This window comes from Tenrec ecaudatus, chromosome 1 (genome assembly GCF_050624435.1).
Source record: "Tenrec ecaudatus isolate mTenEca1 chromosome 1, mTenEca1.hap1, whole genome shotgun sequence".
NCBI classification, from domain to species: domain Eukaryota; kingdom Metazoa; phylum Chordata; class Mammalia; order Afrosoricida; family Tenrecidae; genus Tenrec; species Tenrec ecaudatus.
Window position 1 is genome coordinate 221,341,851 of NC_134530.1, and position 27,171 is coordinate 221,369,021.

Here is a 27,171-nt window from a genome sequence, read left to right on the forward strand (position 1 = left end):
GGAACATTGATGAATGCTGGCAGAGCTGCCTTAGGCCGTGTGAGGCACTAAGGTAGGCGGGAGGAAGATCTCTCAGTCACATGGGACAACAGAGGAAAAATAGGAGTTCCCCCAGCCACACAGGCAGGAAATATCCGGTAAAAAGTTGGGGGAGACATCCCCTGGTAGAGGTCATCCAGGCTTTCCCAAGCCTCCGGCTATGCTGCACAGGGTGGAGCTCACCTAACGGGATGGGGCACAGGTGTAAATGCTCTAGGCTAAGGGGAGTGGTCTGGAGGTCAGCTGTGGTGTGTGAGAGAACAGGGAAGAGATAAAGAGGGGGGAAAAACTAAGCCTGCTGAGACTGAGGTGGATAGAGAGAAAAGAGGGGGGGAAATAACAATATAGCTGAGCCCTGATCCCTGCCTGTGGGGCTGCAGGTTTAATCCCTACCCTGAGGCAGCAACAAGCTGTGACTGTGTTGAGATAAAGCCCCTGTGCTGACTCCAAATGGTCCAAGCTCTGGCCGAGACAGTGGCGGGGCTAAGGTCAAGCCCTAGCTGGCCTCTACTGTGGTAAGCCAAAATCCCCCATCTCCTCAAAACCTTGTAGATTTGTGCCTACTTATCTTTATGATGCTCCTCTTGTGATCCAGCAGTGTTGAATTTCCCTCTTTGTAACTCTCCTGGGCTGATTTCTGCAGAGTCCCTCTGGTGTGTGTTACTCAGTCGTCATCTTCCCGGAAGTCCCTGTTTTTATATTTTAGTAAATACATTTATTGGGGGTTCTTACAGCTGTTATAACAATCCATACATCTATGGTATCAAGCAGATTTATACATATGTTGCCATTATCCCTTTCAAAGCATTTTGCTGTCTACCTTGGCTGTGTGACCCCAGGCCAGGATGTTCCCTCTCTGGTCCTCAGAGCCTCCCTCTAGTAGCCAAAACTCTCTCCCCAGGTCAACTCACAGCTCCCTGAATCTGCTCTTTTAGCAACCTCTGGGGGAGAAAGACGAGGCTGTCTATTCCCATAAAGAGATACAGTCTCCAAAGCCCACAGGGGCAGGACGTCTCTGCCCTGCAGGGTTGCTGTGAGTCGGCATTCACTCGATGGCCGTGAGGGAGAGATGGGCTCACTGCACCCACACCCCAGACCCCTCCCCCACTGGTTTGGGAGCTTCGCACTAGGGAAGTCTCTCCGATAGGCAGCAGAGGCAAGGGGAGGGATCCCACAGGCTCTACCCAGCTGTCCAGCCCCAGCCCGAACAGAGCCTGCTTTTCATGCCTCTCTGTGCTGTTCGCTTGGCTTGCTCTCTAAACAGGGGTCAGACAGTCCCCCTCCAGAAGCAGCTGCAGCTGCAGCAGCAGGAAGAGGAAAGGTTAATAAAATGAGTCTGTTCGTGGGCATCGAGTAGGGGTTGAAGTCTTTGGGAGTTTTGGCTGCCAAATAAAGACTTTATTATTGTCATTCCTCCATTCCCAAGTCCCCTCCCTCTCTCCTCCCCACCCTGCTCCCTCCCTCTCTCGTCACCTCCCTCCCTCCCTCCCTCTAACCTAACCTCCCCACCCCAGCAGGATCTGGTGGAAGAAAAGCCAGGCAAACACAAGCACCACCACCAGCAGGCGATCAGAACTCCTAGCCGGCTGCTGCTGCCCCAGCTCTGCTGAAGGGTGGGGGAGGAAGAGGAGGGAGTGAGCGGAGAGGAGAGGCAGGTGTGTGCAGGTAAGCCCAGTGGGGAGCAGGGCAGGAGCCCTGGAATCATTCTCCCTCCTGTAAAGATCTAGACACTCTCTTTTGGTCTCCTTCCCTCTTCCCCTTTCTCACACCCTTCTCCTTTCCAGTGAGCTCCAGGCCAGCCTTCATTCCCTCCACGGGCTCACGGCGACAGGGAAACGTTCTTGGTACAGATGTTTGCTGTATTTCTACACGGCAGGTGTTTCCATAGAAACCAGACTCCAGAACTCGTTTCTCTGCACCTTTCACGAGTTCTTGGGTGTGCGGGCCACCCCCCGCCCCCGCTCTCTCTCTCTTTCTCTCTCTCCCTGCGTCCTGTCTCTCACCCTCTCACACGCCTTCCAGCTGTAAGAGAAGGCGTCCAGGCTTCCCACGGGAGCCCCAGGCCAGTCATGTGTGCTGGTCCTGCTGCGCAGGCGGTAGATGAGCAGGAGCAGAGGAAGGAGCAGGCAGGCTCTCTGGGTCCCTTGGAGTGTAATTGGGTGGGAGGAAGGGAATGGCTCTCTAGTCTTCCCAGGGTCTCCCCAGCACCTTGGATTCCTCCTCGCTTGTCGGACCACCTAGCTCTCAGAAAGAACGAGAAGAGAGTGACCAAGCTTCCAAGCTGTGGGGGGCAGTGGGGCCTAATTCCCATCCTGGGATGCCCTTGCTTTTTTTTTTCTCCTACAGGCAGTCAGAAAACACTTCATTTTAAAACCATTTCTAAATGATTGCAACCATTGTGCTTGGCAACAAGTCCGTGTGGGAGAGAAAGATGCACTCGTTGCTCATGCAGTCAGGGAGGGGCAGCTGAAAGGATGGCCCCTTCTCCGTCCCCCCCACACCCACCCAACTCCCATTCCTCTGCAGCCAGCAAGATAGCTGTCCCAAGGCAGGCGGGTGAGGGGAGGGCGAGGTAGGTCAGCACTCTCCAACCTGCTAGGCCTCCAAAATCACCTGGGAGCCGGAGGGTTGAGGGGGCACTCCCTAGAAACACAGATGTCTACCCCCTCCCTCCACCCTTCGGAGCTGAGCGTCCCCCAGCTCCCACGGGGGCAGGAAGGTTAGGGTAGGAGGAGGGAGGGGCAGCGACTTCTTGTCTCAGAACCTCAGAGGGCTCTGGTGGTCAGCCAGGGTTGAGGCCCCGGAACAGCAGACCCCAGAGAGACCCCTGCTGTGATTCAGGAGCCGCGTGCTCTGGCCAGGCTTGCTGGGCAGAAGGGCTGTAACTTGATGGAGGAAAAGACAATCAGAGGCGCTCTGAAATCAGAAAAGCAAACCAGCTGCTGCTGAGTGGCTGCCAACGCCTGGCGACACCACGTGTGGGCAGAGTGAAACTGTGCCCCACAGACTTTCCCAGGCCTTTGGGAAGCAGCTCCCAATGACTTTCTGTCAAGGTGTCTCGGGGGGTGGGGGTGGGGGGTGAACCATCAACCTCTCAGGTGGTCGTTAAGCCCTTAACCTTCTGAACCTTCTGCCTTCTGAACCTACCCAGTGACTCTTAGAGGAGCTACCCAAATTCCAACCCCCAACCCGTGGCTGGTGAGTCCTCTCCGACTCATGGCAGCCCCGTGTGCTTCCGTGTTGCATGGCAGTCCTGGATTTCCTTGGCCGAGGTGGATGGAAGCAGACGGGCAGATCTTCCTGCCACAGCACTGCCGTGTGGGTCCCCACAGCCCATCTCAGAGGAGCCCCATCAGGGCACACGTTCTCAGTGGGTAGGCATCTGGGGGAACAGGGAGAAACTTCTGGCAGCACCCCCTGCCTCCTCCATGGGGCCCAGAGGGAAGTTCTCCCAAGATTGCTCCTAAGAGGCTGGCCTTCTGTTCATTCAGGAAGCCCCTGCCCCACTTCCCACTGCACTTGGCGTTTCCCTTGCCCCTTCCCCACAGGCTACCGGGCTCTTCAGCTGTGCCTTGAGGGCTTTCGATGAAGGATGAGGCATCAAGCTCTTCACAGCCCCTTCCTCTTCCTCTCCTGGCAGGCAGCCACTTGCTACACACATGAGGGAGGTGTTTAAAATCTGAAACGGGGCAGAAAAGCCATTCACAAAAGTTTGGGAGGGAGAGCTGTGGGGTAGAGTGGGGGCTCCCCACAGGGCCAGCTCCACATCTCCCCCACCCAGCATCCCCCTCACCAGCTCAGAGAGGCTGGGCAGGTGGTGAACTGCAGGGGTAACAGAGCACTCTCTGGGGCTGGAGTGTCTTCTGGTCTCTCTGATGAGTTGCCTCTGAGACACATGCAGTCTCGCAGACCACATGGGAAGAAGGTCCCCACACGGAGGAACAGGGGAACCCAAGGAGCAATGTCCCAGCAGCAAAGATCTTGCCTTGGGGGTGAGTGGGCTGCCCTCTTGCTGGACTGGATCACCAGCTGAAAGGTTGATAGTTCAAGGCCACCGGCAGCTGCCTGGAAAGAACAGGCTCCATTGCCGTGCAGCATTCACGGAAGCATCGCCTTCACCGAGCACATACATTGATGCATTTAACCTGGGAGACAATTGGCTAGGAAGATCATTGTGTCCTCACCGCTAGAGGAGGAAGCCAAGGCTCAGTGAAGGCAAGCGGCTTGTCCAAGGTTACCCTAAGAAACGGAGAAGTTCCAGGGTCAGGACTCAGAGATGTAACCACTCAGGGGGCTGGATAGATTCTTCTAGGCCTTCTTTGGGGATTAGCTAGGTGGAGGGTGGGGGCAGCGGGCAGGATAGGGCAAGGTGACAAGCTATCAGAAGGGGAAAGCCAGCCCACCCTTGCTGTTCCCCTTCCCTCTGAATGGAAAACTTGCTCGTCTGCACCCGTGGCCTGGGGCCAAAGACAACTTCGCTGTGTTTACACGCTCCTTGTGGTAGACTCTGGGGAGACAGATGGTCTCTGCATCAGAGTGTGAGATTTATTTTTAGCACTTTTTGATCTGCAGTATACTTCAAGTCTCGCATCACCCTCGCTTCTGACGACCGAGTGAGAATAAAGCAAAGCCAACGCCATCACCTCTGAACAGAGTCCGACGCCCAGCGGCCCGATAGGACAGGACAGAACCGCCGCCTCAGGTTTCCAAGGCTGTCAACCTGACAGAAGCAGGCTGTGCATCGTTCTCCCACAGAGGGGCTGGTGGGTTTGAGTCCCCAACCTTCGGGTTTGAAGTCAAGTGCTTTCCCACCACGCCACCCGGCGTCCTTGGGCAAGGGATAGAGGGACACATATGCGGTCCCTTTGACACTGCAGGAGTGCCATCGAGTTGGTGCTGACTCAGCGACCCTGTAGGAAAGGGCAGAACTGCCCGCTGTGAGTTTGCCAGATTAATTGTTTATGGGAGTAGAGAGCCCATCGTTCTCCTGCAAAGTGCTGATGGTTTCCAACTTTGGACCTTGCATCCCTGTGTGTACCCACTACACCCAGGGGCTGAGAAGCCAACCTCCGGGCCATTGTCTCGGACAGGCTCCCCTCAGACTGAGCTCACTCATCAGCTGTACCACATGGCCCCTTTGGGTCTAGGGGCCTGGAAGGGTCTCAGGCACCCTAGGAGGGTCTGTCTGGCTTGCTTCTCTGAGGAACTTTGCAGAGACCACCTGATTGTCCTTGCTCACAACTTCTTCCTGGGCATCGGGGGCAGGATGGCTTTTAGCAGGTGGGGTTTGGAACAGAAAGGAGGGAAGGGAGAGGAAGGTAAGGGCAGAGACAGCCGCAGTCCCTGTACCAGGGTAGCTGGCTAGGCTAAGCCACGCAAGCTTAGGGTTGACCAACTTGACGGGAGATCTGACGAGGAGAATGCTGGTAAGCAGGGTTGGGTAACCCAGCCCCCAAATCTCTGTTCAAATCCAATTGCCCTTCAGCTTCCTCCTAATGACTTAACAAATCCGTTGGAAGGCCAACTCAACTTTGCCCCGAGCCTAAACTTTGCACTCAGCCCCGAGTGTTCCAAGAAAGAAAGAATGAATGAATGAATGAATGAGCTGGAGAAGAAAGAGCACCGAGCCACTGTAAGGGCCAACGTCTCTCTAGAGAAGCTGCTCTTTTACAAACACGGACATGAGTAGAAGCGTCTGTCCTTGCAGGGTTTGTTTTACAGACAGCACACCCTCCTGTGCAGCTCCCAGTGCCTCTTCACACACAGAGAAGCCTGGGGCCCAGGCGGCCAGGCGGAGCCAGGCTTCAAGCCTCCATCTCTAATAGTTGGAACAGAAAGTTGAGGTTAGAACTCTCGTAAGAAATGTTCTCAAGCGGAGAGAATGCTGTCTGGGTTGGGCGAGGCAGCGGCTTTCTTCCTCCATGGAGTAGCTGCTTTGGGGGAACCAGTGACAGAGGCCAGGGCAGTGGGAGGCTCTGTGCGGGGGGAGGTCAGCCAGCTTCAGTGAGGGGGCAGCAGAACCCAGGAAGAAGTTGGGGAGCAATGCTTGCAAAAGCATACGAAAAAAATATATATGTGTGCTTGTATATGTGAGAAAGATGAGGTTTTCTACTCCTGTAAATATTTACAGCCTCAGAAACCCACAGGGACAGTTCTACTCTGTCCTGTAGTGTTGCTGTGAGTCAGAATCTACTTAAGGGCAATGGATGTGTGTGTGTGTGTGTATGTGTGTGTGTGTGTGTGTGTGTGTGTGTGTGAGAGAGAGAGAGAGAGAGAGAGAGAGAGAGAGAGAGAGAGAGAGAGAGAGAGAGAGAGAGAGAAGCTATAGTAATCTTGAGGTTTGAAGGTCAAGCGCTCCACTATTAACTGACATTTCAGTGCTTTGAGCCTACTTGCTACTGCACAGGAGGCAAGGCCTGGAGATGACAGCTGCACAAAGATGAAGCCCAGTGGGGGGGGGCGGGGCAGTGGTGCAGTTGGTTGCTATGAGTTGGGATTGACTCCTTGGCACAAAACAGGAACAATCAAGGAGTTGAATGGTTAGAAGGTTCTCGAAGGCAGAGGCATAGAGAGAGTGGCCTTGGGGCTTTGGGGGTGGGGTAATAACTTCCACGGGAATCCAGGGCCTCTGCTCCCTGGTTTCAGAGACTTCTGACCTCTCAGAGCAATGGATGTGCTGTCTGAACTTCAGCCTCAGACAGCCAAGCGCAGTGTAGAAGAGGCGTTGCCTGATGTAAAACACTTTAGAATTGTATGCAGTTTTCACACACACACACACACACACAGAGAGAGAGAGAGAGAGAGAGAGAGAGAGAGAGAGAGAGAGAGAGAGGATCTAGCTCAGCCCATGGGTTGACAGAGGGGCCTGATGGCCCCAGTACATCCCCAATTCTGGGGTGTCCCTAGAGACCCCTATTAGCTTCTGGGCTGACTTGGCCAGCCCCCTCATGCTTGGAATGCTTGGAAGCGTAGGAGAACTGTGGGAGGAGAAGGCAACTTCCGGAGCAATCTGGCCTTGGGAATGGGGATGAGGCAGGCCTGTGCCTGCACTGTGGATTAGGGGCAGGGGGAGGCTGGCCTCTAAGTGGCACTGTGACAGACCTGCAGGCTCTGATCCCCCCTGCTAATGGTGCCCAGGCCTGCTCAGGTCACTGAGAAGCCCCCTGCCGACCCAAACTGACCAGTTGCCCGAGACCCTGCACCTCCCAGGCCTGCCTTTGGCTTGATGCTCTGGGCAAGCTTAACCTACTAAGTATGCTGCCTAGTACACGACATCTGCTTTGGGTGACAAGGGCCATGGAGGGGAGCAGGGTAACTCAAGCCTGCGCTGGGCAGCTGTCTGCAGTAGGGATCCCCCCAGCAGGAGCAAATGCTTGCGGATGTCAACACTCCGGGTGATTGGATGAGCGGATCAATGCCAACAGTCAAATAAACAATCAGAGCACACAAATGGGGGTTTCAAAAAAGGTGTGCTTTTTAACACAGTGATGCTTCACCAACCTCTTAATCTATAGGCTGTATGACTGTGCTATGTTGGAGAAAATTGCTCACTGATTACAGGTGGTGTGGGGTCTGGCACCCAGACTCTAGCCTAAAGGCTGTGCACCAGGGCTGTCGATGTACACCTTCTCTGATTCACCCCTCGGTGTATCCCTGAGGCTGTGGCCTCTTCTCTGGAGAGGTGACTGAGCCCTCTGTGATAGCAGGTCCAAGAAACTGTCCTGTTCCAACCTCCGTAGGGAGGTGTCCTGAGAAGAGGACCACTTACAGGGAGTTGCAGAAGCAGCAGGGGCCTGCAGGACAGTCTTTTCCTGCCTTCCTCCCTCCCCCTCTTCCTCTCCCTGCTCCTGTGCTACAGAAGGGTTTGCATCCATACACATACAAGACAGCAACTGTGAGTGTGCTTATAGATGGGGTGTGGGAAGACGCACGTGGTTTGTGGGGGCTAGAGTATACAGGGTAGAGGAGTGTGTGTGTGTGTGTGTGTGTGTAAGGGAGTGATTAAAAAGGGGTGTGGTCCCTCCACTCTCCAGGGGTTGAACTCTGCTCTCCTGCCTCTTTCCTGCCATATTCAGGAGCCCCGGGATTTCGCAGCTGGCCAAAAGCTTCTGCTGTTTTCCTTTGACCTGAGCCAGTAAGCAGCTGAGTGCCAGCTCAAGCAAGGAGTTGTCGAAGTTGATGTGGGCTCAAAGGAGAGGCAGCAGAGAGCTGCAGGCAAGGGAGGATAGGGTCCAGAAGCAAGCTAGGAACACACTGCAGCCTGGAACCTGCCTCTCCCAGGTTCCCAGCGCCGGAGGAGAGGGCCAACTCATCACAGGTGTGAGTGCAAGATACAGAAAGAGAGCGTGAGGAAGCAATATGGCTGGGGACCCCCTTGTGGAGACTAGAACAGGTGTCATGGGGTATTGACCTGGAGCAGGAATGGCAGAGAGGGCATCTCTTCCCTGTACCAAACAAAGAAAACACCAAACTCACTACTAGCAAGCTGATGCTGACTCATCGGGACCCCATAGTCTGGGGTAGGATGGCTTCCCTGGGTGTGAAAGGTTGTAAACTGTGATGAGAGCCGGACTCCTCACTCTCCTCCCGGAGAGAAGCCTGTCGATTCCAGCCCAGCGCTTCATCCCATGTGACACCAGGATGCTTTCTTCCCATAGCCTGGGTCTGAAGCTATCTCCCTGGCCTCCTGACTGGTGATCACCAGGGCCTGCAGACCACCAGCTGGCAAACAGAGTCACAGAGGACTAAGAGTAAGCTCCCTACCCAACCCTGGAAAATTTAGATTCCCTGTGGGCCTCCTTGGGATAAAGATGGGCTTTCTACTCCCATAAAGAGTTACTGTCTCAGAACCCACAGGGGCCCGATGAGTTGGTATGGACTCAATGTCAGTGAATTTGTTTGTTTGTTTCTGGGCCTCCTCAGATGGGTGGGTTACCACATCCTCTGAGCCCTCTCCAGCTGGCTAATTAGTCTTCACTCTATCGCCTAACGGGAAGGGAAACCCTAACACAGGGGTCCTCAACCTTCCTCATGCCATGAACCTTTCATACAGTTCCTCATGTGGTGGTGACCCCCCACCCCCCAACCATAACATTATTTTCATTGCTACTTCATCACTGTCATTTTGTTACTGTAATGGATCGGGTGACCCCTGTGAAAGGGTCGTTTGACCCCCAAAGGGGTCTCGACCCCCAGGTTGAGAACTGCTGGGCTATCTGGACAGGCAGTAAGTACCAAGTCGAAAGACTGAATGTGCTTTCCCCCATATCCTCCCACCCTTTTGTGTCTAGTTTCCCTGCAGATCCCACATCTGGGAGATGTTCTTGGTGTAGCTCCCACTGGCAGGGACTGGCATTTTGGGGTCAAGTGCAGGGGTTAGGGAGTGGGCAGCGAGGAGGCCCAGAGCACCGGTGGTCAGATGCCTTCAGCTCCTTCCTTCTTTCCATCTTTCTTCCCCAGATCTCCCAAGCTCTTCTCTGGAAGACAAGGGACCTGGGCTTTCTCGCCCGGAGCCTGTTGTTCTGTGGTTTCTGGCCTCCCTCCAGTCCTTAGTTTCTGTAAACAGTGAGCTGTGGACTTGATTGGTGAATTTCAAACCATTTTTAGCAATCAAGCTTTTCGCCTTCTTTTTTTACCCCCCTCTCTCAAATGAATTCTCTGGCAAAGCCTCAAAATATAAAACAGATTCAAAACAGATATGCTCAACTTGGCTCGGGAGTGGGCTGGGGGTGGCCGCTGGCCATCGACTCAGTCTCCTCACGGAGGGAGGGGACTTCACAGAAACTGGTGGGGGAGGGGGCGAGAAGTGGTTTGAAAACCACCTTAGGAGATTTCAAAAGATCTTTCCAGATTTAGCACCCCAGGACGTCATGGTTCATATAGCCTAGCCATCCTCTTTCAAAGATAGGGATGCTTTCCTTATTCTAAAACTGGGGGTGGGGGGTCAGAGAGGTTAATGACCTTCTCCCAGAAGCCCCAGGCTCCTGGCTCAAAGCCCAGTGGACTTCAGCATGATGGTTCACCCATTCCAGAACGGGCTGAACACACTGAAGGATGGAGTTGGATCCAGAGCCCAGCTCTTGCTATTCCCTCGCCTGTTGGGCGCAAGCACATAAAGAGATGCATTGACGGGTTCCTACTCTCTGTCCTGGAGTCAATCTGGCCAGCTCGAGCTGTCAAGACGAGACGCCCAATTACTAATACCCAGCAGGCTAAGAGTCTCCTATATCTCCCTTCTCCTACAGGTGAGTCACCTGGATCATGAGGTCATCCCTCTGCTGGCTCCTCCCACTTCTCCTCTTGGCCTCAGTGACCCAAGGCCAGCCAACAAGGCGACCCAAATTGAGGCCCAAGCCCAAGCCTAAGCCTAGACCCACACCCAGCTTTCTTCGGCCTCATGAGCCCTCAGAGCCTACAGACCTGCCTCCTCCCCTCCCACCAGGCCCTCCGTCTTTCTTCGCTGACTGTCCCAGGGAATGCTACTGCCCCTACGACTTCCCATCTGCCCTGTACTGCGACAGCCGCAACCTGCGCAAGGTCCCTGTCATCCCCTCCCGCATCCACTACCTTTATCTGCAGAACAACTTCATCTCTGAGCTCCCGCTGGAGTCTTTCAAGAACGCCTCGGGCCTGAGGTGGATCAACCTGGACAACAACCGCATCCGTAAAGTGGACCAGCGGGTGCTGGAGAAACTGCCCAGCTTGGTCTTCCTCTACCTGGAGAAAAACCGACTGGAAGAGGTCCCCTCGGCCCTACCCAAGAACCTGGAGCAGCTGAGGCTGAGCCAGAACCTGATCTCCAAGATCCCAGCGGGGGTCTTCAGCAAGCTGGAGAAGCTACTGCTCCTGGATCTCCAACACAACAGGCTGAACGACCACGTCTTCAAGCCCAACACCTTCCAGGGCCTCAAGAACCTCATGCAGCTCAACCTGGCCCACAACACCCTGAAAAAGATGCCGCCCAAGGTGCCCACAGCCATCCACCAACTCTTCCTGGACAGCAACAAGATCGATGCCATCCCGAGAGACTACTTCAAGGACTTCCCCAACCTGGCCTTCATCCGGCTCAACTATAACAAGCTGTCGGACAGGGGGCTCCCCAAGAACTCCTTTAACATCTCCAACCTGCTAGTGCTCCACCTGTCCCACAACATGATCAGCAACGTGCCTGCCATCAACAACAAGCTGGAGCACCTGTACCTGGACAACAATTCCATTGAAAGTGAGTGGGGGTGGGGGGGACGCAGGGAGGGAGGGGGCCAGCTCTTACCGCCTCTGCCCTCTCTCAGGAGCTACAGTCCTTCACCAAGAGGATGGGCTCGGGCACTGGACAAATCTCGGCCACACCACTCACTCTTCTGGGTGACCTTGAGAAGCGCCTTGGCCTCTCTGGGAACTTTCCTGATATGTAAAATGGAAATGGAAACAATGCCTTCCATCATAACGTTGATGTGAAGACTTCCGAGGTTAATGGGGTACCAAATAGTTTCACTGCCCTAGAGTCTATTCTGACTCATACTGGCTCCTGGCCACCCTATAGTACAGGGTGGAGCTGCCCGTGGGTTTCCAAGACTGTAATTCTTTTTTGAAAATCATTTTATTGGGGGCTCATACAACTCTTATCACAATCCATACATACATCAATTGTGTAAAGCACATTTGCACATTTGCTGCCCTCAACACTCTCAAAACATTTGCTCTCCACTTAAACCCTTGGCATCAGCTCCTCATTTCCCCTCCCTCTCTGCTCCCCCCTCCCATGATTTTTTAAAATAATTTTATTGGGGGCTTATACAACTTTCTTTACAGGAGTAGAAAGCCTCATCTTTTCTCTCTCAGAGGGCTCATGGTTTCAAACTGCTGAACTTAGGGTTCGCAGCCCAACTCATTACCACTATACCACCTAAAATCCCGGTTACTATCAAGCCAATCCCAGCACATGTGGACCCCACGTGTATCAGAGCAGAGCTGTGCTCTATCAGGTTTTCAATAGCTGATTTTGGGAAAGAGATTGCCAGGCCTTCCTTCTGAGATGCCTCTGAGTAGACTTGACCCTCCAACCCTATGGTCAGTAGCCCAGTGCTTAACCATTCATATCAGTGAAGGACTCCTAGAGTGCAATGTGTAGCTTGGCATCAGTACCAGAAGAAGAGGAAGAGGCCCTTCTTGGTGCTCCATCCCACCTCGTCAGCACCAGCCCCTCTGTCCTCCACATCTGTCGGTTGGATAGAGATGGACACACTCCTCGCGGCAAAACGAGACGTTTACATTTCCACCCTTGGCTTGCGAGTTGCAGAAAGTGGCAGCGGTAGGAGGACACTTCTTCCCAAAGTCTGAGCCCAGCCTTTTCACAGTCTGGAAAAGATACACCCAGGGAGGCAGCTGCTCATCATGGGGGTGCGGATGGTAAAAATACGGCAGTCGGAGCAAGAGTCTGCGTACCGGTCTTTCTCAATCTGGTGGAAGCGCTGGGTATGTCCTTGGATAAGCCAGTGCGTTTAAGGGGTGCCGGCTCCTGGGTGCATGGTATGGGGACAGCCCAGGAGAGGAGTGGACGCTGGGAGTCAGGGGACTGCCCAACCCAAAGTGTCGGCTCTGAGCAGAGCGTCCGCAGAAGAATTCAGAAACCGAGGAAAGAACACACTAGCTGGTCTTGGGACAAAATCTAGTTCCATTCCCACCAGGAATTCAGCAGCTGAAAGGAGGTCAAGAAGGGGGTCAAGTGGAAAGGGAAAGCCCCCTAACACAATGTATTAGGGATTCTTAACTTCCAAACCAGAGCAAGGAGAAGTTCCTGCAGTTACCAAACAAATGGATGTGAAGGTGGTCTCCTTATGGACCCGCCATTGTTATACAAAGTGGGAGAGGATTCCTGGAAAGCTTCTGGCAAGTGAATGCAGGGAAAGAGCAGAGCCCCCCAGTAGACTAATAGCCTATATTGTCACCCCCACCCTCTCCCCGAAGCTCTGTGGTCTGGAAACAAGGACAGAAAGGACAGTTTGACATGTAAGTGGCTGACAGGCCTGTAGTGGGATGAAGTAAGGCCAGTTCCAGCCTTCTGAGGTGAAAGTCAGGAAGCTTGTGCCCCCACAAGCCCTCCTTGCCTCCACTTGAGATGTCTCCCGAGCCATTGACAGACTGGGTGGACTGAGAGGAGCTGAGACAACTTCATCACCATGACCAGAATGCCACTGTCTGCTGTCCTTTACCCATTATTATTGTTATCGATCTATTTATTTTATTGTTTGTTTATTTCTTGCAAAAAACCTTCCCCATAGTCCTTCATCTGCTGTATAGCACAGAGACCACGCCCAGCAGCACATACATTGGAGAACTGAACTTCAGGGCAAGAAGCCCCAAGTCTCAAAGCTCGTAAGGGGAAGGCCCAGGATGAGGCTCCACGGCTTCCGTCTCCAGTGCCGGGCTCTTTTCTGCGCTTCAGCACCAGCGACGGAGATGAGGCAGGATCTGTGGTACAGCCCCAACATCCTGTGCAGGAGACTCCTGTTGGGGTCCTGGACAGTGGACCTTCCGTGCTGCCCTCACCTGGCCTTTTGGTGCATTTGGAGTTGCTATGATGCGGAATAGGTTTCTTGGTGATTGTAGACTCAAGCTCCGAAGAAAGGCCTGGGGTTCTCCTTGTGAAAACTCAGTGGGACGAACGCCCATTGGAGCCCAGGAGTCCCATCCACACAAGACGCAGGGGATGACGAAGGACCTGCCAGTGTTCTGCCTCACCATACCTAGCACCATCGTGGCTCGCTGGCAGCACGAGCAGCAGTGAGGAGGGCAAGCCATTCGCTGATGATAAAAGGGCAAGGGCTGGGGAGAAAGAACGTTTCCACCTGGAGAGCAATGCGGGGGGCCCCCGCTGGTATCCTCCAACGGCTAAAGAAGCAAAGGGAATCTCAGGTCCAGGGGCACTCAGTCAACAGGCTCATCAGCCCCTGGGGCCCTGCAGGACTCCCCGACCCCCAATTCCTCTTCCTGCCACTCCTGTTTTGGTTTACCATACCAGTCGCTGCAGCACCTCCTGGCTTCAAATCTCACCTCACCTGTTTTTCTCTCCACTCTAGGGCTCAGAGCTCACCTCATGGCCACCGAGGTGATGCCGACTCAGTGATCATGCGGGACAGAGTAGATCTGCCCCTGGGGGTTTCTGAGACTGTAACTCGTTGTGGGAGTAGAAAGCCCCATCTTTCCAACTGCTAGCCTTGTGGTTAGAACCCTAACTCGTAAGCACTGTGGCACCAGGGCCCCTTCACTGTGACAATTCCCCTCTTTCTACTGATGTACACGCAACCTTCTCAAGCCCTGCCCAGCGCCCTGGCAGAGTGAGATAAGAGAAAGCCTCTCAAGACTGGGCCACGGATCCCCTGCCCACTGCCCCTCTCCAAGTGTCACCCAGCACCCATGGCCCCCAGACTCGGCTGTGAGTTCCTTTGCCTCCACAAGGTCAAACAGGCTCTCCCATCACCCAACCACTCCCCAATTCTCCCCTTGGGCGACCCCACCTTAAAGCTTAACCTCCAAGGGACTTCTCCATAACAAGCATTGTCAATCAATTCCAAGTTGGTTCATTTTATGAATGAGGAAGCCGACCTTGGAGGTGAGACTGAATCTGCCTGGTCCCACATCCTGGACACCAGCACATCTGAAGAAGAGACTGTGCCCCTTCCCCAGTCACCCGCCCCCACTTTGCCCGCCACCACACTCTGCCACCAGCCCTGCCCTGTCCTGCACACTCCACACTCTCGCTGACCTCTCCTGTTCTCTCCCGGCAGCAATCAACGGGACCCAGATTTGCCCCAACAACTTGGTGGCCTTCCACGACTTCTCTTCCGACCTGGAGAATGTGCCGCACCTTCGCTACCTGCGCCTGGATGGGAACTACCTGAAGCCGCCCATCCCCCTGGACCTCATGATGTGCTTCCGCCTCCTGCAGTCCGTGGTCATCTAGGCCCCACTCTCCCCTTGCATGACCCTCGGACCAGACTTGAATGTTGGTGGCTCAGGCACTGGGTCCACAACACTTCCCTCTGGCGGCTCCATTTTTGGCTCCTTGCTGGTCCCTCTCTTCCCTGCCCTCCTGAGGCAGGCAAAAGCCACAGGAGTGTGACATGATGGGGTCCCTCCCAATTCAGAAGCGCTGCTGCACCCCACACGCCTATATGCTGTCTCCCTTTGCCCCGGGAGCCTAGCTACGCTTCTAAAGATCTCAGACACCCCCCCTCCCCACTTTTCTCTCCCCCTCCGCTCATCACTCCAGGGTAAGTCTGGGTCATGGACTGGTCTCTGGAGCTTGGTCCTGGTCAGAGCAAGCAGAAGACGGGTGGGGCGGCCTGGCGAAAGCCACTCTGGTTCAAAGGTCGCCTCCTGCAAGGACCCTTTTCTTCCAAAGCAGCTGCTCTGCCACCGTATTCCCTAGCAACCGACCTCAGCCCTGGCCCAAGGCTCCCTGACTCTCCAGAAAGGCAGTGTGCGGGATGACAGGGTGGAGGGTCAGGGTTCCAATGGGGGCTGGCAGCCAGCCATCTCTTGCCAGCCATGAGCTGAGAGACCCTCCCCCTGGTCCAGCGTGATCACAAGCACACCTCCACCTGGGCTGGGCCTCCACATCCTTAAGGAATTGAAAGGAGGTAGGGGTGGAGAGGGGTCACGGAGAAGAATGTATTCATTGCTCAAGGAACTAGGAAGCAGAGCAGAATGGCCAAGAAGGGAGGAGTCCAAGCCCCAAGACAGACTGTGGGTGCAGTCCTGTCCTGCAGCCCTGACTTGTCCCCCTGCAACATGAGGCCTGGGCCCCGAGGGAGCAATGCTCACACTGAGGGTACAATCTGCCAGCCCCGCCCGGCCATCTGTGGCCAGTGTGGACGCAGGCCCAATCCATGACACGCGCAGGGGGGAGTTCGCAGAGAACTAGGGAGGAAGGGGCGGAGCCCCCGGGGAAATCACCCAGAAGCCTCTTCCAGCATTTGCAAATTGGGCTCCACCTCTAAGTCAGACTCGCCAGTGGCACCTGGTGGCCGGTCGAGGCCACAGCAGGCTCAGTCTTCCTCCTCCCCTTCTTTGGGGGTGAATTTCCAAGGTCGCGGAACTGCCATCAGGCGAGCGAGAGTAGCCATGGCCACCTGCGTGCTTTCTCTCTCCTCTGGTGCTTAAGGGCACGGGGGTACTGAGCGGGCCGCAGAGGCTCAACACACAGGAGTGTAAAGGGGAAGAAGCTCCATCTAAACATGTTTCTCCATGTTGCCCTGCGGCCTGCCTGGCTCTCGGCTCTCACCTCTGTCAAATCAGGCGGGTGGGTAGCATGTTCCTCGAGGCGCCTCAGTGCTCACGTTCAAGTCCGCAGCTCCCCCTGCAACCGCTGCTCTCCTGCAGGATCAGTCACAGACAGCACCCCTTTCCTTGGGGTAATGTATTCCCTGTATGGACTGCCCCTTCCCGCTGGCTTGGCCCCGTGAGCAGTTTGGCAGGTTTCCAGCGGCCTCGCCTTCTCCTACTCCCTCCACGGCCCCCTGTGCATGTGCCCAGCAAGGTGGGATGCTCTGGAAATGAGTGGGACCCAGAGCTTACTTGTAAGCAGAGTTTTTCTTTTTTAAGGTAGATCCCTAGATTCGAGGAGTCCCTGTTATACCCCTCACCTTCCCCTCTGCTCATTTACAGCACCCAGCACCATTTCCTCAGAATTCCCTTCCCCCTGCGCCGCCCCCTTCCTCCCGGCTTCTGGTTTCTCCAAGGTTTCTCCTGCTTAAAGTCGGTCTACTTGTAAGCAGTCTGGTGCTATGGCCTGGATAAGCCCCCATCTGCACCTTACTCACTCCTCTCCACCTCAGCCCCCTTGATGGGGGTGGGGAGGGTCAGAGGAGGCCTTTCCCTGTTCCCGCAAACCCCGGAAGGGTTTGTTTTAGCAGCACCGCAGTCACCCGACCATAGCGCTCCATCTCCATCCTGCCCTGGCTCCCGCAGCTGTTGGCTGGAGGACAGAGAGGCAAGTTGGCTTGTCAGTGGCCTGCTAGATCACTTGGTTTTCCTTTGCGTTGAAGGAAGCCCCTCCTCACACAGGTCCTTCCTCAGCACTGCCACCATGGCGGTAGATGTGTGTTAGTAGGTGTGTGTGTGTGTGTCTGCACGTATACCGATCCCCCCTTCAAGAACATGCCGACTTTGTGAAACGATTTTCACACTTCAACATGCTTCACAGCAGAGGAAATAAAGTAGAATGAAATACACTCTGGTTGGATTTGACCTGGTGAGCAAATCAAGAATAACGCTTCTTGTCTGTCATCCAGCTACTCCCACCCCAACACATACGCACTCTCACATGCTCCAAGACGATAAATGGAAAGAAAGTCTTATTCGTAGGAAATGATTCCCAAATCTTTTCTTAGAAAAAATGCACAACCCTGGTGAAACAGCAGTCCAGCATTTCTAGCCCAGATTCTTGGGTCCTTTCCACTCAGATACCAAGGGGTCAATCCTGAGCCAGCCACAGTTTGGTGCTGTGGGTTACACATTGGGCTGCTAACTGAAAGGTCAGCAGTTCAAAACCACCAGCTGGTTTTTTGGGCGAAAGATGAGGCATTTTACTCCTATAAAGAGTTACAGAAACCTGAAGGGCAGTTCTACCCCGTCCTGTATGGCTGTGATGAGTCAGAATCTACTCGATGGCCATGAGCTAAGTCAAGCTGAATGACCCTGGTGATGTAGAGGTTACCAACCAAACGATTGGTGGATGGAGCCTACCAGCCGCTCCTTGGGAGAACACTGTGGCTGCCTGCTACCATTGAGATCAATGGCCTTGGAAACCCTATGGGCGTTTTTACTATCTGCAGGTGTGCTCTGAGTGCAGGTTGACTCAGCGGCAGTGAGTCTGGTTTTGGAATGACTAAGACCCCTGTGTTAGGCCGGGTTGACTCGAGAAACAAATCCAGGGGCCACTCATGTGTGTGTCAGATAGGGCTTTATATCAAAGAGCAATCGTATATTAAGAAAACAGCCCAGCCCAGATCAAGTCCACAAATCCTATATTAGCCCCTGCGTCCAATACTGGTCCATAGATTCCTCTTTAGGGTTGTGTAGTCACTCTCAATGATGCCAAATGCAGGAAGATGATAGGCCAGTGGGTGAAAAGTCCTGTGGATCCAGTGGTGGTGGATGCATCTCCAGGGCTCTGGCTGTGATCAGCGTGGCTCCATGTGGCTTGTCAACATGAAGGTGAAACACAGAGAGAGTGTCCTGCCTCCAGGGAGGAAGAGAGGCTGTGGCCTGATTGACAAGCTAGACTCCACCCCTTCATTCTTGTATCAAGCTGACATGAGATTGTGTAACTACCACAAATTCGATGGCATGGCATGGCGATGGTGATCCGCAAAACGTCACCATTGGATACTCGCACAAATCAGTAGAACCAAAAAAAAATCAGTCATCGTTCTGGCCCAAGTGCAGTTTAGGAGCTAGTTGGGGAGATGCAGTATGTACACTGACCTACAGAAGAACTATGGCAAAGACCGAACTGGACTCACCCAAATGGCCAACAGGGTGAGATCAAGGGCCTGGTGCTTCCTTCAGAGGGAAGAGTTGTCCCAGAAGCAGATCTGTCATCCCTTAGCTTATGATGAAGATTGCCCAGCGAGACCCCCGCAAGCCCTCCCACCTGTCCGCAAAACCTGTTTCCGTTGAATGGTCCAAGTAGGCAGGTCACCAGCAAGGAATGCAAGGATGGCTCATGTCCTTGAGGGATTCGTGACCTGCTGCAGGGAGAGAGCCATGAATTCCCAGCTTCGTGCCTTACATGTTGGTAGCAAAGTGCAGGCAGAGAAAGCATGCAGGAAAGAACTTCAACCTAGGCAAACCCAAAAGCTCTGATGGTGATGGTGAGCTGGATCGTTAGGGAGGAAGCCAAGTTTTCCAGATGGGAAGAGAAGGAACACACAATCAGCAATGGAAACAGGGGGAGCCGAAGAGCAAGAAGCCTTAGAGGTATCCGTGTGTGTGTGTGTGTGTGTGTGTACATGCACATGTGACTGAGAAAATGGGTTATCTGCCAACCATGGAGTTGAGTTTTACGGCTCTCAGTAGGAAACTCATCTCTGTTGTCCAAAAAGCAGGAGGGTTCCTGATCCGTCCGCTCCCCCTCACTCAGCACCACACAAGGGGTCAGGTCAGCTAGCTAGCCAGACTTCTGCTCACACCACCTGCCACCTCCACTCCATCAACCCTTCTCCCCAATGCCCAATCCTCCCCTGAACGGGCTGGGGAAGCATCGGGATATCAAGATTATCACACACACACACACACACACACACACACACGAATCTGTAGACCTGCCCAGAGCTCCTGGGAACCTGAGCACGTGACTGACTACAAGCATATGATTTCCAGCAGGGAGATTGGGAGAGGGTCTCAGATATGAGACTTGCTTTTCCAGGAGCCTGCATGGCTGTCCCTGAGGCTGGCTGTGACAGTGCGGGGGTGGCCTGATTGCAGGGCAGTGGCCAGGGGACAAAGAAGGGAGGGCGAGGGTTCAAGTTGCCAGGAAAGGAGAGAGGGAGAGTGGGAGCAGGTGGCAGGGAGAATGAATGAAAGGGCATTTGCATTCTTCAATGAGGAATAAATGGTGAGGGGTGAGAGGCGGAGGCGGCCCTCGGCTGGCTGTGGGGGCGGAGAGCCTCCACTGAGACAGCCCAGGCTGTGGAGAGAAGCTGGGAACACAGCCCCTCCAAAGGTGCCATCTGCTGCCTGGGCACCCTTCTGACTCGGGGCTCGCTTTCCCAGCACTGAGCAGCCCCCATGGGGCTTGGGGGCAGCCAAGAGCACAAAAGAATGAAAGGGAGCATGTACACCCCCACCCACACACATACCAACTGGTGTCCCCCAGCACTGCCCCTTCACCCGGTGTGCCAGGGCAGAGATGAGTCCTGCCAAGGCCATCTGTTGTGAGGGCCCGGGACTAGGTCTCGGCCGTGTGGGAAGGGGAGGGTCCTGTGAGGAAGAGGCTAGGTGCTGGCCCTGGATCTGAGGGTCCCTCGTTTGTACAACTCGGGCCTTAGACTGGGTCTCTAGGTGGTCTCCCAGCACCTGGGATCCAGGGTGCAGTCCGTGGGCAGGCATGGGGTGCTAGGAGCATCCTTGAGGAGCCTGGGCAGGCATGAGGGGTGCATTTTTCAGGATCTTAGAGAAGGTTCCTGCCCGCGTGCCGCCCTAGCCTGAGGCACCCAGGCAGGGGGGTGGTCTCTTGCTAAATGCCTCTGCCAGGCGTGGGAGGCAGGGCAGCCCCCTGAGGAGCCCACCCAGCGCCTTCTGTGTTTCCAAGCACAAAGTCCTCTCCCGAGTCCATCCTCAGCCTGGTCCGTTTTCTTTCCCCTGCCAGATTTAGAGAATTTCCGGGATCTGTCGACTTTCGAAGGTGACCTCACCCCACTCCCCTTCTCCTTGACTCGCCTGAGCCTTCAGCCCCTCCCTCTGCATTTGTGGTCAGTCCTGGCTCCCTAGGTTGGGACGCGAAGTGGTGGGGTGGTGGCAACCCTCAGCTCAGCCTCATCTCTGGAGCCCATTAGCGCACGAGTGAATGTGCTTTACAAATGAACATTCATTTTCTCCGTGTATGTTTTAAACATATATTTAATTGTCAAATAACATTTAATGAAATGTTACACAGCAGACGAGTTCCCCATAAGAAAATGTACACAAGGATCGCTCAATGGCATGAGTTCCATGATGACAGTGTATCAGCATTCCCTGTCATTGCAATCTGGTTGTTCCATTCCCAGTACTCTAGTCTCCCTAACCCCTTAACACCTTTCCTTTAAAGGTCAAACAAGGAAAAAACCCAAACACCTCACTGATATCAAGTTAACTCCAACTCAAAGTGACCCTATAGGACAAGCTAGAACTGTGCCTGGGGGGGTTTAGTGGAGCACCGTGCTTACAGGTGCTTTGTTCTGTGAGCCAACTATTAATTCACTAAAAGGTGACCTCAAGGGATCGTTTGGGTTCGAAGTTTAAAACATGTCTCTGTAAGATAGAGAGTTCTCTCCTCTCTCACCTGGTCCAGTACGTTGGGGCCCTTTAAGAATGTGAGTTGTGTTCTGTACTTTTCTTCCATTCTGCTGGGGTTCACCTTCCACCTCTGGTTTCAAGGTAGACGACGTGGTGGGTTGTGTAGGCGAGTTCCTACTCGGAAAGTCCGGAGCTCTTCTTTCTCTTTGACTCTGAGTGGGACCCACACTTGCCACTCCGATGGCTGCTCACAAGCACTGAAGGGTGCAGGGCATCAGCTTTGGGGTGCCAATTGACCAAGTGGTCCCATGAAACTAAGGCCCTATGTCTTCAGGCCCAGAAAACCATTCTTGAAAGATGTTTTGTTACACCTGAGAAGTACCTAAAATCGTATCCTCTATACATATGTATGTGTACACACCTATCTGTACACACCTGAGCCTATACACCAAAGCTAACCCAAACACAGTCTAATTCATATCAACCCTATAGGATGGAGCAGAGCTGCTCTCTCGGGCTTCCCAGGCATTCACCTTTACCGAAGCAGACTGCCGCCTCCTGCTCTCACAGAACAGATGCTGGCTTCAAACCACTGACCTTTCGGTGAGCAGCTGAGCACTTAACCCACTGCCCCGCTGGGGTTCTACTTGTATTGCTGCATATAGATGAACTCATTTGTACCAATCTGTGCACATATATGCCCACACGCCTGCACACTCGACCATACACTCAAGTTTCCGTCCATCTCCCCACACTGCACTAAATGTTCCCAGAAAGTCTTCCTCTGGCCGAAGGAAAAAGCTGGGAAGGCAGGCTCCATCCCTCCACCTGCCAGCTCACCTTCTCTGAAAGCGCAGACTCTGAGGGGATGGGGAAGGGCTTACGCATATTCATAGGCCCAAAGATCCGTGTAGTGCCTGAAACACAATAGCCACCCAATACATGTTTGCGAGACCCACAAAGGCCTTGATGTTGAGATGTCTCTAGATCGAGTTTAGTGGCCACCTTCATCACCTAGTGCTGCTGTACAGGCAAGCCCTCGGTTACGAGTGACCGACTTACAGACAACTCCTGCCTGCTGCGCTTTAAGGCAGGGCTGCCGACCTGTTCTGCCACGGGCAGCGAAGGAAAATCAGAATTGGGTGGCTTGTCAGAAGAGCTGGAACAGGACACATTTCCCATCAAAGCCTTGGAATGGGAGACCCGGCTAAGGTGTAACAAGTCCTATCAGAGCCTGACACACGAGACTGGTTGATGGGTAGTACTCTAGCGAGGCACACAGTCAAAGCGGTGCAGTTCGCCACCAGCTTTGAGCGGGGCGCTGCCATCTTTGAAGCCCTCCTGTAATCTTATGTGAATCTGTCCTCATTTTTGAAATGAGTGAACTGACCCTACTCACCACAGATTCTGCATCATCTCAAGCACGTTGTTGGCTGCGCGTGCAGGTTCAAATCATTACGCTACAGTACCAAACCAAGTCACTGCCATCGCGTGGGTTAGAGTAGAGCTGCTCCCTAGGGTTTCTGAGGCCGTACATCTGTACAAAGGAGGGAGCTTCCTTTTTCTCCTGTGGAGAAGCCGGTTCTCTCCAACTGTCAGCAGCCCAGCCTGTGACCCACTACACCATCGGAGCTCTTGCGCTGATCAACTCCCTGCCATAGAGTTGACTCATAGTGACTGTGTTAGACAGGGTTCTCCAGAGAAACAAGACCAGGACACTTAAGATTTGATAGATACATAGATACAAAAATATATACATAGATACATACATAGGTACATACAAAGAAACATAATAAACAGCTAATTAGGCTACAGAGCAATTCAAATGGCTCAGTGCACTCACTTCCATGAGACAGCTAACATGGGCAGTCCATCGAGTCTCCATGTGCAAATCAAAGAAGCAGACAGCTGAGTCCTCTGTAGAGCAATTCAGGCAATCCAGCCACAGGCAACAAGCAAGACAGGTCACCGACATTCAGCCAGATGACAGTGTCTGGCAGTGCCCAGCTCAAGCAATGTATACTCCAGTAGCGTGGTAGAGCAGGTCTTCAAGGAACCTCAAACTACAGTGACACAGTTAGGTGTCCCACAGGTAGTGTAGCTCGAAAGTTGAGGCTACAGGTAAGGCAGTTGCATACTGGTCCTGATCTTCAAAGAGCAAGAGACAAGAAAGGCGAGGCTTGCCAAGCCATTAATCCCTTCACCCTTCAACTAATCCCACATGTGTTCACTGGCCAGGTTGGCACAATTACCTACCTATCACAGCGACCCTATAGGACAAGTTAGAACTGCCCCTGTGGGTTTCCAATACTGTAACGGTTTACGGGAGTAAAAAGTCCCATCTTTCTCCCAAGGAGAGACTGGACATTTCCAAATGAGCATCTTGCAGATCACAGCCCAACACATAACCACTTGGCTCCTCGCTGAACAATTATGGAAGCCGTGCACCTGCTGACCTCACCTATACACGACTAAAGACTTCATTAGAAACATCCCATTAAAAATTTTTTTTAAGTTTTAAAAAGAAACATCCCATTCATAACCTGGAGACTGCGTATAACAGCAACACCGCGGGAAGGTGGTTTAAAAAATAGAACTTTCTTCTCAGAATCGGGAGACTGCATGCGTGAATTCAGGGTGCTGCTCTAGAGTAATATCTCTCTGTCCGTCCAGGGAAGGAATGGTCCTAGTCTCTTTCCTGTTCCTCTCATCCTGTGCTGTGGCATATCTTCCAGTATCTCTGCTTGCTTAATCTGCTTTTTTATTATGGGAAGGGAGACTTATTTAAGACACACCATGCATGAGTTCGGCCTCATCAACATAACAAAGAAGCCCATTCCCAAGTGGGACCGTAAGTGTGTTGTGGTCAGGTGCCATCCCGTCTGTCCGGCTCAGAGGGCCCGACTTCCAACAGAAGGAAACACTGCCCAGTTCCTCACCATCGTCACGATGGCTCATTGTTCCAGCGATGGTGTCAATCCCTCTTCCCAAGGCTTTCGCCTCCCTTCTACTTCACCAAGCATGTCCTTTTCCAGGGACTGGTCTCTCCTGACAGCGTGTCCAAAGTACAAGAGACAACGTCTCACCATCCTTGCCCTAAGGAGCGCTCTGTCCTTCTCCAAGACAGATTTGTTGATTCTTTTGGCAGTTCATGGTACCGTGATAGTCTTTGCCAACACCATAATGGAAATGCATCGAATCTCCTTTGATTTTTCTTATTCAATGGCCAACTTCCACGTGTATATGAGGCAATGGAAAATATGGCTTGGGTCAGGCACACCTTAGTCTTGCAAGTAGACTCCTTGTTTCTCAAAACTCCAATCAGGTCTTGTGCAGCAGACATGTCTGTTGACCTTGACTGCTGCTTCCCTGAGCATTGATTGTGGATCCCAAGCATGACGAAATCCTCGACTACTTCAACCTATTTTCATTTCTCATGATGTTTCCTGTTGGTCCAGTTGTTGGGATTTGGTTTTCTTTACATTGAGCTATAGTCCATACCGAGGCTGTAATCCTTGATCTTCACACCAGCAAGTGTTTCAAGTCTTCCTCAGTTTTAGCAAGCAAGGTGTGTCATCTGCATATTACAGGTTGCTAATAAGCCTTCCTCCAATCCTGATGCCAAACTCTTCTTCAGATAAGCCAGCTTCTCTGATGAGTTTCTCAGTAAACAAATAGAATAATTTTGGTGAGAGGATACCACCCTGACACATACTTTTCTTGATGTTAAACCATGAAATATTCCCTTGTTCTGGTCACACACCTGCTGTTGATCCATGTACAAGCTCCCTTGGGCACAATGAGGTGTTCTGGAATTCCCGTTCTTCTAAAGGTTGTGCATAGTTTGTTCCATCCACGCAGTCAAATGCCATTGCATAGTCAATAAAGCATCTTTCTGACATTCTCTGCTTTCAGCCAAGATCCATCTGACATCAGCAATGAGAGCCCTTGTTCCACATCCTCTTCTGAATCTGGCCTGAGCCTCTGGCAGCTCCCTGTCAATGTACTGCTGCAACTTTTTTGGATGATCTTCAGTAAAATTTTACTGGCATGTGATATCAGTGATATTGTTCTACAGTTTGAGCATGTTGTTGGATCATCTCTCTTTGGAATATGGATCTCTTCCAGTCAGTTTTCCAGGTCGCTAATTGGTTTCCGAATTTCCTGGCACAGATGAGTGAGTGCTTCCTGTGCTTCCATAGCTTGTTGAAACATTTTAATTGGCATCCCATCAATTCCCAGAGCCTTGCTCTTAGCAAATCCTTTCAGTGTAACTTGAACTTCTTCCTGCAGTGCCATTGGCTCTTACGATGGTAGAATGTTGAGTAGTCTGTATGATGCAGTGACTATGTGTTCTTTCATCTTCTGATGCTTCCTAAAACATTCAATGTTTTGCTCATAGAATCTCAACATTTCAACTCAAGGCTTCTGTTTTCTCTTTAGTTCTTTCAGTTTTAAGATATGCTGAGCATGTTCTTCCTTTTGGTCTTTTAATGCTAGGTCCTTATACATTTCATTATGATCTTATGATCTTTAAAAAAATCATTTTATTGGGGCTCGTACAACTCATTACAATCCATACATACATACATTCTGTCAAGCACATTTGTACATTTGTTGTCATCATCGTTCTCAAAATATTTATTAGCAGATCTGAAAGAACTTTGTAACCTGTACTGATAAACAACCGTATCCTGAGCATTTCTTTTTTAAAAAAATCATTTTATTGGGGGTGCCACAATCCATACATTCGTCAATTGTGTAATGCACACTTATACATTCATTGCCCTCATCATTCTCAAAACATTTGCTTTCCACTTGGGCTCTTGGAATAAGATCCTTATTTTTCATTTTTGTTTCCCCCTCCCCACTCCCTGCTCCCTCATGAACTCTTAATAATTTATAAATTATTATTTTATCATATCTTACACTGCCCGATGTCTCCCTTCTCCCACTTTTCTGTTGTCTATCCCCCAGGAAGGAGGTTATATGTAGATCCTTGTAATTGGTTCCCCCTTTCTACGCCTCCTCCCCTTCTCCCTCCCAGTATGACCACTCTCACCACTGGTCCTTAGGGGTTCATCTGTCCTGGATTCCCTGTGTTTCCAGATCATGAGGTGTTGAAGGGATCAGGTAGCAGACACCAAAAATCATCATTGTGTGCTCACCTTCCCCATATAAACACTGAAGACAAATGTGTGCATAAGTACGTGTGGCGAAGAAGGCTGATGGTGCCCGGCTATCGAGAGATATAGTGTCTGGGGTCTTAAAGGCTTGAAGATAAACAAACGGCCATTTATCCCAGAAGCAACAAAGCCCAAATGGAAGAAGCACACCAGCCTGTGTGATCACTAGGAGTTGAAGGGACCAGGTATCAGGCAACAAAGAACAAAAAATCATATCATCGTGAATGAGGGGGAGTGAGGAATGGGGACCCAATGCCCATCTGTAGACAATTGGACATCCCTTGCAGAGGGGTAGTGGGGAGGAGAGGAGTCACTCAGGGTGTAGTGTAGCATCAATGAACACACAACTTCCTCTATTTCTTAAATGCTTCTTACCCCCCACCTCCCCACTATCATGATCCCAATTCTACCTTACAAACCTGGTTAGATGATTATAATCTTTTACTTTGTCTTCTCGACCTTTCAAATTTTCTATTTAGCTCTTTCACTTCACAATTCCTTCTGTTTACTTTAGCCACTCTACAATTAAGAGTGGGTTTCAGAGTCTCTTTTGACACCACTTTGATCTTTCTTTCTTTCTTTCCAGTCTTTCTATGATCTGCATTCTCCACGGATGATGTTCCTAATGTCCTCCCACAGTTCACAAGATCTTCTGTCGTTAGTGCTCAATGCATCCACTCTGTTCTTGAGATGTTCCCAAAATTCACGCTAGATAGACTCAAGGTCATGTTTTGGCTGTCATGGACTTGTTTTCATTTTCTTTAGCTTTAACCTGAACTTACAGAGGAACAGTTAATGGTCTCTTCCACAGTTGACACCTGGCCTGATTTTAGCTGCTGAGATTGAACTTCTCCAGTGTCTCTTCCCACAGATGTAGTTAATTTGACTTGCATTGTTGAGGGGGTGGGTGTTTGTGATAAAGAAGATGTTGGTCTTGCCAAATTCC

The 27,171-nt window shown here is 52.3% G+C and overlaps 1 protein-coding gene across 4 annotated transcripts; it reads left to right on the forward strand.

Annotated features, from left to right (window-relative positions):
- Nucleotides 1–1,541: 1,541 nt before the first annotated feature.
- On the forward strand, nt 1,542–17,270 carry PRELP (proline and arginine rich end leucine rich repeat protein). Of its 4 annotated transcripts, XM_075529091.1 has the most exons (5): nt 1,542–1,704; nt 4,612–4,802; nt 8,697–8,789; nt 10,284–11,260; nt 14,823–17,270. In XM_075529091.1, the coding sequence occupies exons 4-5, from the start codon at nt 10,300–10,302 to the stop codon at nt 14,996–14,998; spliced, it is 1,137 nt and encodes a 378-aa protein (XP_075385206.1). In that variant the 5' UTR covers nt 1,542–1,704; nt 4,612–4,802; nt 8,697–8,789; nt 10,284–10,299; the 3' UTR covers nt 14,999–17,270. The 4 variants fall into 4 exon arrangements, with proteins under 4 accessions (XP_075385206.1, XP_075385214.1, XP_075385199.1 ...); XM_075529099.1 differs by lacking the exon at nt 4,612–4,802; XM_075529084.1 differs by lacking the exons at nt 4,612–4,802; nt 8,697–8,789 and having other exon boundaries at nt 1,543–1,704.
- The last annotated feature ends 9,901 nt before the right edge of the window (nt 17,271–27,171 follow it).